General features: G+C 27.0%; 1 protein-coding gene across 1 annotated transcript in view; it reads left to right on the plus strand.

Annotated features, from left to right (window-relative positions):
* LOC127282218 (monocarboxylate transporter 10) overlaps positions 1-14,690 on the plus strand; it is a 68,809-nt gene extending 54,119 nt beyond the window's left edge. Inside the window, exons 8-11 of the mRNA XM_051306357.1 lie at positions 2,741-3,020; positions 5,127-5,301; positions 9,891-10,097; positions 11,056-14,690. Coding sequence (XP_051162314.1) covers positions 2,741-3,020; positions 5,127-5,301; positions 9,891-10,097; positions 11,056-11,477 — 1,084 coding nt within the window. The 3' untranslated portion in view covers positions 11,478-14,690. The remainder of the gene's footprint in view (positions 1-2,740; positions 3,021-5,126; positions 5,302-9,890; positions 10,098-11,055) is intronic.
* The last annotated feature ends 134 nt before the right edge of the window (positions 14,691-14,824 follow it).

A 14,824-nucleotide genomic window follows, 5' to 3' on the forward strand; every position in this document is an offset into this window, starting at 1 on the left:
AAAAATAAATTTCACTGAAACAGCGATATGTTTTATTAAAACAGAGAAAGTTTTTATTATTCTAGAGAAACATATATCGCTGTTCCAGATAATGATTTTTTGTCCGTATGAAATATTCGAAAAATATATATTTGTTTTAATATAACAGTTTGCAATTTTCGCCTTTAAATTTGAAATAGAAGAGCTTTCTTTTTTTTTAACAAAAGACAATAATTACTGTACACTGAGTAGGAGAGCTTTATTCCTCTATACCCTTGTTGATAGGGTTCTGTTTGTTTCAAATACCGCATTACATGAAAGCAAAGACATTCGTTTGCTTATACAACCGACATTTAATTAAATCAAATTTCCAGTCTTTGTGAAACACACGCTAAAATACGAATTTGGTTTGAACATTCATTATCCAGTGCAAGAAAGTGCTTACAAGTAGAATGTAATTATCTGCTTAATTCTCTATATATACAGTGAAACTTAAATACAAACAAAATTTTAACCTATTTTGAAATTATTTCTATACTTGTATTTAGTGTGTGGATTTTCTAAAAGATTCAAATATAATTAAATTTACGAATATATTTAAATAATTATATGTACTTTAAATGTGATCGTAATTATGAAACTACTATTGATGATTGTTTTTATGATGCAAGTAGCAAGTACCATTTCATATTGCTCTCTTCATTGTTCTGGATTTCATCCTCTCAAAGTGACCTATAATGCCAGGTCGCTTATAGAAGAGCTACACCAACAGCTTGGGAAAACTAATAATCCTCTGAAATTGCTATTACAAGTTCAAGTGTATGCTCAAGTGTTTCAAATCGAAATCAAAGATATATACAAAATCTTATACATATATATTTATAATACACAAAAAATATTTTCATATTTGAGAACAATAATTAGCGAAAATTTGCCAAAAGTAATATTTTTATTAATTATTTGGTTACACGGAAAAAAAATCTTTACCTGAAACAGCGATAAATTTCACTGGAACAGAGATACATTGACTACTTAAAATACCCCTTAGACGTAATTTTACTTTTAAATTTACTTTAACTGATTATTTATTGACATGTACTACTTAAAACAAGATTTAGTATTTTTTAAGTAGTACAAGTCAATGAACAGTCAGACAGGTGTAAATATAGAATTTAAAATTTTATATGTATATATAAAAGTTGTCAGAAATAATTTGTAGAATCGTAGTATTCGCAAGTGTAATTTTCGTACCGCTAGTTTGATTCAACAGTTCAACACTTCATCTCGATGGAGTTTTGCCCCATATATACACTTTCACATATAAACGTTAGCAAATAAATTGTACTATGTGTTTGTATGTGTGTTTAGTGTTTATTTATATATATATATATATATATAGGTATGTTGTACAACCTTGTAACGCCCACGTTATACTCGAGTGCCAAGTTTATTCGTCAACCTTGTGTTCCCTGGCCCCAAAACAAATACACAATTCTCATTCAGTCGTTCACCTTCACACACACAAACAAAAATATACACTTCAAATGAAATAAAAAGAAAAAACTTCTCCCATGGGATTTTTCAATGGATTCAAGTTCAAGGTTGAATGTCCTAAAAAAATAAATATTGAGTAAAAAAAACATTTCTCTTTAAATTTTATATATCACAAAAAATAAGTGGTATAATTTTTGTTACGCAGAATTTTTGAAAGCGCATAGACGTTTTAACGCCTTTAAGTAGGATAAAATTTGTTGTAGACATTTTTTTTACCACGTATCTGGGTAAAAATCAATGTATGGTCAGCCTAAAATTTTAAAGTTATTTTAAGAAGTACAACTAAAAGTAAAAATTGTAAAATTAAAATGTTGTCTAATTAGTATTTTTTAAGTAGTACAAGTCAGTCATACGAAAAAATTATACGAATGGAAATTTAAAGTAAAAAATTTTGTTTATTGAGTATTTTAAGTAGTACAAGTCAATGCACTATCAGGCATTTATAATTTAAAAATTTGCCAAAGATAGACTTTAAGGAGCCAAAATCAATTTTAGTTTTCTTAAGTAGAAAAAGTCAATTGACGATCAGACAATGTACATTGAATTCTAGAATTTTTGAATTTTAAGTATTGTAAATCAATGTACAATCAGGCAATGTACATTTGAATAAGTGGAATTTTATTTAATGCTGTTTTAAGTAGTACAAGTCAATAGATAATCGGTCAAAGAAAATTTAGAAGGAGGGACATTTTAAGCAGTATAAGTCAATGTACAATCAGCTAATATAAATTTTAATAAGTAGAATTTTCATGAAGCAGTAATTTAAGTAGTATAAGTCAATGTAAGATCAGACGCAATAATTTTTAAAATTAATTCATTCGATTTTAAGTAGTAAAAAAATAATTAAACAATCAGCCAAAAGGCAAAATTAAAACTATAATTTTGTCTTAAGGGTATTCTGAGTAGTACAAGTCAATGACGGATCATACGAAGGGAATTTTAAACTACTATTTTGTTTAAAAAATTGTTTAAGTAGTACAAGTCAATATATAGTTAGACAATGTTAATATAAACCAGAATAATGTGTTTAAGAAATATTTTAAGTAGTACAAATCAATAAACAATCAGACAAAGTAAATTCTAAATTTGCTTGAATACATCTAATTAGTATAAGTCAATGCACAATCAGACAATCTGAAAAATTTTAATCTAGTTTAAAAAAAATTAATATTATTATTGTTTTTTTTTTTTTTTGTTGCTTTTTTAGAAAATTAGGTTGGAGGCATGGACTACAGTCTGTGACTGGTGCACTTACAGTGACATTTTTCTTGGGCTTAATTTATAGAAGCGCATCACTATATCATCCACAACGTCGTGCAATTGTACATCTTAAAAATCAGAAAAGTAAACTTCGCGAAAAAAAATCAGCGACTAAAGCACCACAACGTTTGGTCGATCTGCGTCCATTAAGTTGTCGTCCTGTTAGAATGCTCATGTTGGCAGCAGGATCAGCTGCTTTTGGTCTTTATACACCTGCTTTTTATATTGTAAGTATTTTTTTTATATTCATTTTTTTATTATTGTACACCGAACAAAAATATATTCTTGATTTAAGAAAATTCCTCTTATTTTAGTACATATTTTTCTCTATATCACGCAAAAAAGATTCCTCTTATTTTAAGAGGATTATTCTCTATTCAAGAATATTCCTCTATCAAAAAAAAAGGAAAATATTTTCCGATTAAGAGTTCTATTCTTGATTCAAGAGGATCTTTGCAAAGAGGAATTCCCCTCTATTTTCAAGAATATTTTTTTTCTCTGTATTTTATATAATTATAATATAATTATTTTACATTTTTAAATAAAATACGAATGAAAATAGTTAAAAGTGATTTGAAACACGGTATCTTTTAAAGGGGTATTCTCTTTCTTCATTTCCCTATCTCGTAATTTCAATCTATATATATATATATATATATATATATACATAAACCCCAACTCTGCGGAAATCGGAAACCAGCGTCGAAGTCGGAAACGAAAACAAGGCATGTTTACTGTAACTCTCGAGGTATTTCTCTTCCTCTGCTAAAACCGATTTTAAGTCCCACTAAATTCCATATTATTACACCCAAAAACAAATAGATCCATGATAAATACATTCACGCGTATAAATATTATACTCTTAAAATAAGAATACATTATAAATTTAATATATTCCAAAATACTAAGAATATATTCTTATTTTATTATTAATAGATATGTCTACTGAATTTAAGAATAAATTACATTTAAGTATTTTTAACACAAAACAAATTTATTCTCATATTAAGAATATTTTCTTAAAATTTATTCTTAAATTTTAAATAAAATAAATTCTATTTTATTTATTCTACTTTAAGAATAAAATTCATTTTAAGTATTCTAAAATTAATATCCTTTATTCTTAATTGGAGAATAAAATTTATTTCGGTCTTCTATAAACGAATAAAATGCATATAAATTATATAGAAATTGTCATTTTTAATTAAATGAATAAAATATATCATCATCAGTCTGGTGGAAAACTTTACCAATATCAAAAATGAACGTTCATGGTATAGATATATGGATATAAAATTTAAAAGTAGTTAAAATAGAATTTCAATTAAGACATTTCCTTGATTAGTAGTTTAAATAAATAACAATAAAAAAAAAGAAAGGTTACTCTTAGTCTGGTGGAAATGGCATTCATAAAAAAATCGTGGACACTGAAACCAAACGAGCCAATGAAATAAATAACAAGGTCTCTATTTTTTATGAAAACGAGCCAACTTAGACTGCACTTTCCTTAGGATAAAGGCGCGCAATTTACCATGAAGTTCAATATAATAACCCTATTTTTCTCTCACACACGTTCCATTGAATTCTGAATTTTCAACAAAATTACACGTTCATCGTTTTTCTATATATTTTGTTTTTTTTTAAACGAAGTAATATAATAAAATATAAATTTAACTTATAAATAATATTAACAAATTTTTTTCCCCCTAGAAATGCAATTATTTTCTCTGTATAATTTGAAAAAAAAAATTTTTTTCTAGGGTACTTCTTAATTATAAAACTCATTTCAGCACCATTTGCTAGTATGTAATTAGAACTTTGTAACTTGTTGAACAACTTTTGGCAATTCACAAGCAACGTGATCTTTATTGTGTGGGTGAGAATTTTTATCGTTAAAAAAATAATTATATTTTAAATTTCGCGTTTTAAATTTTATATATATATATATATATATATATATATATATATATGTATATTGGCTGAATAAAAAAAATTTTTTTAAAATTTTAAGTACGATATTTACTTTCGGGATAAAAATTTAGAGGTATCATGAAAGAATAATTTCTTAAATTGAAAATATCGAAAAATTTTCCAAAAAATCCGGACATTATTTTCATCGACGGAAATAAGTAAAACAATAAGATTTTCTTCGCGATTACTTGGTGAACAGAATCCTCAAAAGTGGATTTTCCAATAAAGAACGTATTTATTAAATAAAATTAAAAAAAAAGAATTGTAAAAAAAATATGAAATCAATAACAGAAATAATGATACAACACTGAGACGGAAGATAATAATTTGCATTTGAATATTGATTAGATTGTCTTTTTCAGGCATTACAAGGATACCAAGAAGGGTTGGAAGCTAGTGCCTTGGTTCTGTTGCAAACTTGTTTGGGCTTGGCAGCCGCATTGGGTTGTGCTGCATGGGGAGTCGTTACAGCCAGACCATCTGCTCAATGCCTGGTATCCCGACAATATCTTTGCCAAGTAGCACTTCTTGGCGTTGGTAAGTTTATATTTATTTAATTTAATATAAAATTTTCTTAAAATAAAGAAACAAAAATCTTTTTCGAAAATAAAAAATTTCAATTTTTTTTAAACACTAGAATAAAGATAGATAATTTACATAGATAATTTACCGATGTAGAAACCTACCTTACAGACTGATGGTAAAACAAAATTAAAAATATAAAAAAAAATTACCGACATAGGAATCTACCTTGCCGACTGATGGTAAAACAGTTATGAAAATTTTTGAGGAAATTCGAAGAATTTTTTACCATCCGTCGGTAAGATAGATTCCTATGTCGGTAATTTTTATATCTTCCTTTTCCTTTTGTACCATCAGTCGATAGTTTAAATATTGATACTTTAAGTAGCACAAGTCAATGAACGATAAGCTAAAATAAACTTTAAATTAGAATTTTCTCCAAAATGTATTTCAAGTAGTATAAAGCAAGATACAATCAGCCAATGTAAGTTTTAATTGGTATAATTTTGTTTAACAAGTAGTATAAGTAAGAAAATATTTTTAAAAGTGAATTATAAGCAAAAAAATTTTTTTTTTATTTAAATAGTTTAACTCAATTAACGATGAAGGTAATTTTTAATTACTTGATTTTTTCTGCGCAATATTTTTCAAGTAGTAATATCAATTTAGCAAAATATAAATTTGATTAAATGACAATTCGTCATACACTGTTTATTTTTTTTTTTTATTTGCATCAAAACATCAATTGCACGCATGTTTATTGTCCTCTCGTTAAAATTCATTGGGGTATAAATCCCTTGTGCGAAACGCTTGATACAAGGCACATACATGCATTTCTTCTTGTTCATTTTCAACAAAAGATTTACTGTTCGCACATTCACATAGAGCTTTGTGTGTAAAACCAATTTTCTTCACTGTTGAATTTCTCTACGCTTTTCTATTGTCAACGAACAAATGAAGATCTCACCCCTTTAGCGCCTCCGATTTCTCCGTTTATTATTCATTCCAAGTGCGTAATTTCTAGTTATTCGAAATTGCAATTTCTCAACCACATATAAATTATTATCAAGTTTTGATTTATATGCCGAATAAAATTATGTTAACTGATTAAAGAAATAGAAACGTATACTTTACCAGCAGTTGGTAATATAGAAATATAACCCTGCGCTCAATTAATAAGAAGGAAATACAAAATTTGCGATTTAATTAATGATAATTTAGAAATCTACTTTACCGTTAATGTTAAGAATAGGCACTCTTTTTTGCCGATTGTTGATAATATTGAAATCTATATTATCTTCAGGCGGTAAGAATTAAATTTTAATAAAACTATACACTTTTTAGTTTAAAATTTTCCGGGAAAATATCGGGAATTTAAAAATAATTTTACTACTAGACATCCTGTTTGCGTCTGTTACTTTCTTTTTTTTAACCCATAAGAGAGAGAAAGAGAGAGAGGGCCATTAACGATTTAGACAGGTGCACTATATATACTGGCTGAGTATAATATTCACATGCTATATATACGCGGGTAAAAAGAAAAGAGAATGAAAATACTTTGTGCGTCGACCAAGAGAGAGAGAGAGTGCCGACGGGGGTTTAAAGTAAAATATAAAGACGAGCATGTACAAGTAACACTCGAAGAGCGTGTGTAACATCAAAAAGGGTGAGAAAGTCATATAAGAAAAGACTTTTTCTATACACTCAATAAAGTTGTCTTAGTTTAAAAATTCAAGATCAAAAATCATAAATGCTGTTCTTTTATTCAGAACTTTTTTTTATCGATATTATTATTATTTTATTTTTAACAAACTCTCTTGGAAAAAAAATTGTAAAAATTTAGTTAACTGATAATGTGATAATGATCGTTATATATCTTTTTTTTCACCTTTATGTTAAACGAGGTACTTGAATTATTTTACAATTTTTTTAAGTGCTCCAGTTACTTTCAATATATACATAAGGTTAAGAGAGAAAATTTGTGTTGGTTTTAAAAATTGTTTTTCTAAAGTGGCAAAAAAAAATATATTCACTTTATGGGAATTTCGATATATATATAGGCCATTTTAATTAATTTTCATATATATATGCAGATGTGGAGGAATTAATTTTTCATGAAAATAAAATTCTAGATATATGAAAGAAAAAGAAATTCTAAAGGGAAATCTTTTTGAAAGTCAACAGAAAAAATTTTCAAATTATATGCTTTTACTCTTGTACTTGATTTTAAAAAATTTTATAATTAATAAGAAAAATTTTCAAATTTTGTATTATAAAATGTTTAGAACATTAAAAATTTTTAATTGAAAACATAAATTAATACTACGCAGTTCTGGAGATAAATATATTTTTTAATTCAAGTACCTTATAAATGAATGTACATGTACATCTATAAAGAATAATAAAATCACGTGTTTCGTTTTGCACAAAACACAAATCCGCTTAGCTACTTATATATAATCACGTTGTTCATAATAAATTGATTTCTTAAATAATTAAATACCATGAAAGGGCTTTTTACGTAATTCTCTTCCTTCTCAAAGTATCATTAAATCCTTTGTGCGGTATTTGAAAAAAAAAATTTTATTTTATAAATAATTTTTTAATATTTATATAGTAATATATAATTTAAATTATTAAATTTCTTTTTTATTTGTTAACATGTAACTAAAAAATTATAATTCTTGTAATATTTGTTTTTGACACTTTCATAAACAAAAAAAAAATTTATACTTAGACAAAGATGAAACGCATTTCAGTGACCTTTAACTTTATATATATAAAACTGAGGAAAGCAACGTCAACAGCTCGTATTTCGTGTACTCGTGTGTGCCACTGAAATTTATGGGGACACTGCCCTAAGGTATACTTGAACACCTTCTCTCGTTGCGACCAATGTCGCCCAGTAAATTACTCACTTTCCGTAAAAGTTACTTTAATGCTATAAAAAATATGAAACCTTCAATATTCGAATTATCCGCGCATTGATGTACAAAATTAGAAATCAAATCGACTATATTTTCAATTAAAAACATTGAATATTTCTTAAAAATGATAAAACCTTAAATTTTCCCCATTTTCAAATAATTATTTTCAATTAAATTATAAAACGCGTGTTTTATAACATTTATAAAATATATTCTCACTCTAATATAGTTTCAGGGAACTTTTTTTTCCAAAAACAATGCGAGAACGTCCACTACTAGTTTTATACTATTAGATTGAAATCTCCAGGGTAGCGAGAAAAATGTGACTTCTACTCGTTTTTACTATAGGTAAATTGAGGAAGGGATGGTTAGAAAAAAAGTAGAAAAAAAATTGTGAAAAAAAGAAGCATACCTGCGTGTATAGAGATCTTACAGTCCTTGGGGAAATTGTCAGCTATAGTGTAAAAATCTATGCCTCTTTACGATCAAAAAACTTTCAATAATTATTGTAAAACGATACCCATGAGAATTTTATGAGAAAAAAAACTCTACGTTGAAATACAATTTTCAAAAAATCACAAAAATAATTATTATTTCTTGCACTGATGCATGCTTTTATAACAAATCAATCGTATGTATAAAAAAAACTATCTATCTAAGGAAAATAAAGATATAAAAAAAATTACCGACCTAGGAATCTACCTTACCGACTGATGGTAAGGAAGATTCCTACACTGGGAAAATTTTTTGTATCTTCATTGTCAGGTTTTGGTAGCAGTCGATAAGGTAGGTTTCTACGTCGGTAATTTTTTCATTTTTTTCCTGTTTTACCATCAGTCGGTTATGTAAATAATGATAACTGCCAAGATGTGAATGAATAATAGAAAAAAGGGGGTGATATGTAGAGAGATCCAGGGAAGTTAACGGGAAGTTATTTACATGGAAATATTAATAGAAATAATTCTAGAAAATAATTCTTTCTATTTTTTTTTTTTTTTTGGAAAAAAGAATATTTTTATTTTTTATTTGAAATTTTTTTTTTGAAAATCGTAAAATGAGCTGACTTTGTCAATGTACGATGTGTGGTGAGACAGATGTCTTATAAATAAAACATTTTTAGACTGAAAGTTTCACGGAAAAGATAAAGTTCTGTATTATAAATATATATATATATAAAGTCTCGTTAATTTGTGAATATATTATGCGCGTCTCTTCTCAACATTCCTTAATGTATTATGTATTCTACAAGCGGAAAATACAAGGGAAAACTAGACTGGAAATTCTGGATAGAAGTGTATACCATATATATGAGAAAATGCAATTTCGCGCGTGCACTGTCGAAAGTTCAAACATTCTTCAAAAGCGTAATTAACTGGTGAGAAAAAGATGTAGAAAAATAAACAAAATATACGCCCCCAAAATGCATTATTATCAATATAATTAATTAAGCGAATTTAAACTTTCTCTAAACAAACTTTTCGAATTCTAACTTTTGTGTATTTAATATATTATATGTTTATATTATACTATTTCACTGTTGTGTTACTAAAGAAAAAAAACAGTTTAATTAAATTAACCAAAAAATGTAGTTTAATTTTTTTTTCAATAGATACAGTTTTGCTTATAAATTACATTATCTCGTTTTTTACTAATTATACTTTTTTTTTAATTTTTCAGCAATAGCTCAAGTTGCACTTGGTAGTGTGCAAGGCTATCATGGAATGGTACTGGCATGTGGTCTCTATGGTGCATCACTTGGTGGTGCATTATATTCTTTAAAAATGTTAGCCCTCGAGAGATTACGGTCCAGTCAATTCGCAAGATCTTGGGCTCTTGTACAGGCTGCGGAAGCTTTGCCAATTTTACTCGGAGTTCCTCTAACTGGTAAATATATCCTTCAAATATAAAATTTTCAACATTTTATAATATTTTAATTTGGATCAGAAAAAATAAATTTATCCCATTTTTTTTCTTTTTTTTTGCATAAAATCTTATTCGTTATGAAGTAATAAATTACGACGCGTGTAATTTTGGTGAAATAAAGTTTTCACTTTAGCAGCAACTAGATGAAAACTCATAAGGTCCCCCCCCCACCCATGAAAATTTACGTGCAAATTCTAGTATAACGTCAAAGAGGCTTTAGAGAACCAAAGAGGGTATTATATTGCACATGTTGTAGAATCACTAAGATAATTTAGGAAGCGGATCAAATAATAGCTAGTAGAATTGTAATTAAATGTACATCTCTATGTATTGAGAGAGAATATTCTCCATATATATAATTATTAAAGCATTTAAAAGCAATTCTTGTGGAATAAACGTACTTGCTTAATTTCATTTGAAACCTATTAATTTTGACGAGAAACTGTTTCAATATTTTCATTAGTGAATTTAAATTCCTTCAAAATTACTAAAATAGAAATTGTATGAAAATATCACATAGGTTTTGTAATAATAACTCAAAATTTGCGGAAAAAAATAATGTTATATAATTAATACACGATAAACAGTTGGAATATTGGTTAAAATTTTGTCCTCTGCTTTACCTACCATTCGTAAGGTAGATCCCTACATTTCCAACAGTCGGTAAATCGATAAATTCGAATTTTCTGCTTTGTCGACTGTTGGTAAATTGGGGCCCTACATTTCCAATAATCGATAAGTCGATAAATTGATGCCCACTGCTGTACCAACTATTGTTAAAATAGATTCCTTCATTTTCAGCAGTCAGTTAATGGTTAAATTCGTATTTTCTCCTTTACCTACTGTTGAAAAAGCAGTTTCCTTCATCGAAACGTGTTTTCTTAAAACAATTAATGTATTTTTTAAAATTTTTTTTCAGGTTATATGAACGCGAATAATCCACGAGTTGGATATTATGCGTGCACATTGAGTTCCTTGTGTGGTGCTGCACTTTTGTTCCTAGTCGGATGGGGAAGACAACCGACATCGCCTCTTGTTGTTGGTCCTAGAATACCAAATGTTAGCGGAATGCCACCACCATGTGCATGTCCACCTCCGCCTAGGCCAAGATTACCCAAATCTCAATCTCTTTATGTCCCTCTGGACGTTGAGCATAATTATCGAGAACATTATCCACAACGTGCAATGAACCCTGAACGTTATTGTCATGCTCAATGTCACACAAATCTCAGGCCAAGTAAAAGCGTTCCCGAGGGTCTTGAGAATCACAATAATAGTTTACGACGTCCGAGACGTCATCGGGACGTGACCGTCATCGAACAAATTACGACTAGTGTGTAAAATTATACATATACATATAGAGAGCGAAAAAAAATCTACAACCAATATATCAATCGATAATCACACTCATTTTGTGAAAAAAAATCGTTTTTTAAACTCAAAATTCACGCGATGATTAAACAAAAAAAAAAACTAAAATTAAATATTGTCCAAATGTAATTTGGACTTGGTGAACAAAAAATACTGCCCGAATTTCAATCTTAAAAGCGGTAAGCACTTTTATTTGATTTAAAAAAATATCGTTTAATTATATTAATAAAAAAAAATGTAAAGAGAAATAACTAATTATTTTTCTTTATATTTGTTTATGAATCGTATTTTATAAATGAACATATATTTTTTCTACTTTCTTCCATTTGCTTTAAAAAAATATTAAACAAATTTTGAGGCATTATTATAATTTAAAAAAAAATGTTATAAACAAAATATTTTCGTCAAACAAGTATCTGATAATTTTTATTCTTTTTTTGAAGAGAAAAAAAAGTTCACAAATTTTTATGAATTGTTCCACAATACTGTGATAATCCATAAAACACATATGTACTTGAAAAATAATAATTTAAAAAAATAATAGTTAACATAGTTTTTTCAATAATTATCTCTGAGTAAAATAACATTTTTAGTTTAATTTCTGTTTTTAGAAATTATTTTTTATAATCATCAAATGCATATAAAAATATTTAAATTAGAGGGGAAAGTCAGTACGGTCAGACCATCTTTACCTGTTGGGTCAGTACTGCGTTTAAAGCCCTTTCACATTAGGGCCATCTACCTTTGCATGCAAATACTTATAAGCGATGGTAATAAACTTTTCGCGTCACTTTTATCAAGTCTCAGTGAAATGCGCAATTTGTACACACGTGTTTTGTAAAAGTGCGCTAAAGATTAAAAGGAAAACTTTTTTGTGGTGTATGAAAAAGTTAATTGAACAAAAGAAAAAGATGCAAACAATAAAGTAAGTTGTCTAAGTTTGTTCGTTAGAGTGTTGTTTGAAATTTTGAGTAATAAAAAAGTAAAACGACGTAATAGTGACAGTTGGGCCAATAAATATAGTGTTGGTTGGGCCACTTAAAATTTTGCAATTATGATACATCCTGACATCATAAATTCATTTTTCGACGTAGAAATGTGTCAAAAACGTCATTTACCATAACGCATTATAAACGTTTCGTGTTCTGAAAACATTTTAGGGGCGTTCATTAATTTAAATGTGATTTTTTTTGAAATTTGCACCCCCTCCCCTTTTGTGAGATTTTTGGGACCCCCCTCTCTCCCCCTTTCTTGAGACGCTTTTAATAATTTATCATAACATAACACTGATTTTGTGCGGTGGCCCAACCGTGAAGCCCTAATCCGACCGTAACGAAAAAATTTATTTTTTTGAAATGACTATAACTTTTACACTTTTGGTCCAATCATTTTCTGTTGTTCAGAGAAAATGTTGCACTTAATAAGAGCTTTCCAACCATACGTGAGAAAATCCGAAATTCGGTTTAGAACGGAAATTATGGCCACAAGTCGAAACGTAACCTAACCGTACTGACTCTCCCCTATATAACAGGATAAATTTTTAACAGCTTATAAATCCCGCACAATTAGAAGATTTTTTTTTTATCTTGCAAGAGTTTTTAAAAAATATGTTTGGTATCTCAAAAGACTTTGGGACCCAACTTTTTAACTATAGTAAAATTGAATTAATAAACCAAAAAAAAATAATTAAAATTGTAAGGGAACAATTTTTTACTAGTTTTTAATTACAAAGTTTCATTAAATTGAATTTGTAAAATTTGAAAAACTATGTAAATTATTTATATATGAATGTTAGAGTAAATTGTCAAATTTACGACAATTATAATCAATACTCTCAAATTTTTGAGAATTATAAAAAGTATATACGTCACGTTAATATTAATATACTAATTACTAATAATAAATTATAATATTATTTTTCATATACATATTTATATAATTGTTGCATTTTAATTTTTAGCATATAGTTTATTTAAAAAGAAAATAATGTGTAGTAATGGAATATATGTGAGTGTATAAATGAGAAAAAAAACACTTTTTTTAAAAAAAGGGTGCGTGAGAAATGAAATTTTCATAATCGAAGAAAGTTGTATATTTAAAGTTAATAATATTCTAGTCCTAATTTAATTGTTAAAAAAATATAAATATATACGAATTACGTATCAAAAAAAAAATATTCATGAAAAATAAGATGTGATAAAACTTAAATTGTAATAAGATTTTCACACAAATAAAACGAATTTTTTTGTTTTTAATCACAAAAAAAGATTTCAATAGCAAATATTATTTTTCAAAACTGTTATTTGTGTCTTGGTTAAAAAAAATTATCTATAATAAATGTTGCAATTGAGATAGAAATTCGCAAAAATTTTATACAATTGTTACCGTAGAAGTCAAAAATAATCAATTGATCTTGTAGGTTTTATCAAACAATACTCATATATAGGATTACGTTTATATAAAAAAAATAAAGATTTTAAAGATTGCCACTTCTATACATTCAAACATAATTCCATGCAATAATTAAAAAAAATACAATGTAAATTCAAAAATGTATATAAAAATAATGTTAAAATCTATCAGTAAAATAATTATACAATTTAGAAAAAAAATATTTATCGAAATGAACTAAAAAATATTTATAAGATATAGAAGGGAGGTTGAGATTAAAATTTTAATTTGGTTAGAAGAATATCCAATTTACATTGAAAATAATGCTATTCAATCTACAGAAATCGGTAAAAAAGAAAATCAAATTTTTAAGGTATTATACCGACTATTGTCAGTATAGAAACCTACATTACCATCGGCTAATAAATCGGACTTTAAACTCATAATATAAGAATCTGCATTGCCATTAATCGTAAAGAAATTAAATATGCTTGCCATAGATTTAATAGCATTTTTCTATCTCAGTGATACTTCGCACCATAAAATGTATCACAAAAATTTAAAAAAAAACTTAAGTGCTTCCTGTTGTTTTAAATATACTTTAATATTGAAAATTAATTCTGAAAAAGTATTTCAGAAAATCAATATCATATTATACTGCATTAATTAATGTTCTTATTAAGAGATAAACCACGTAATCTCAAATTATTTGTTGTTTTAGTCTAGAAATGATTTATGTAATTATTTAAACATTTTAAGAAATTATTTTTAACAATCGCAAACTCTAAAAAATAAAATTTCGAAAAGAATAAATAAGTTTATATTACTTTTAAACCTCATAAATATAAATAAATATATTTTTTTCAAGATTTTGAGGACCAAAAACTAATCTAAAAACGGTAAGTGTATATTTAAGTTACCAATCA

The sequence above is a fragment of the Leptopilina boulardi genome, unplaced genomic scaffold (genome assembly GCF_019393585.1).
Source record: "Leptopilina boulardi isolate dan_hultmark-lab unplaced genomic scaffold, ZJU_Lbou_2.1 LbouV2_291, whole genome shotgun sequence".
Classification (NCBI taxonomy): domain Eukaryota; kingdom Metazoa; phylum Arthropoda; class Insecta; order Hymenoptera; family Figitidae; genus Leptopilina; species Leptopilina boulardi.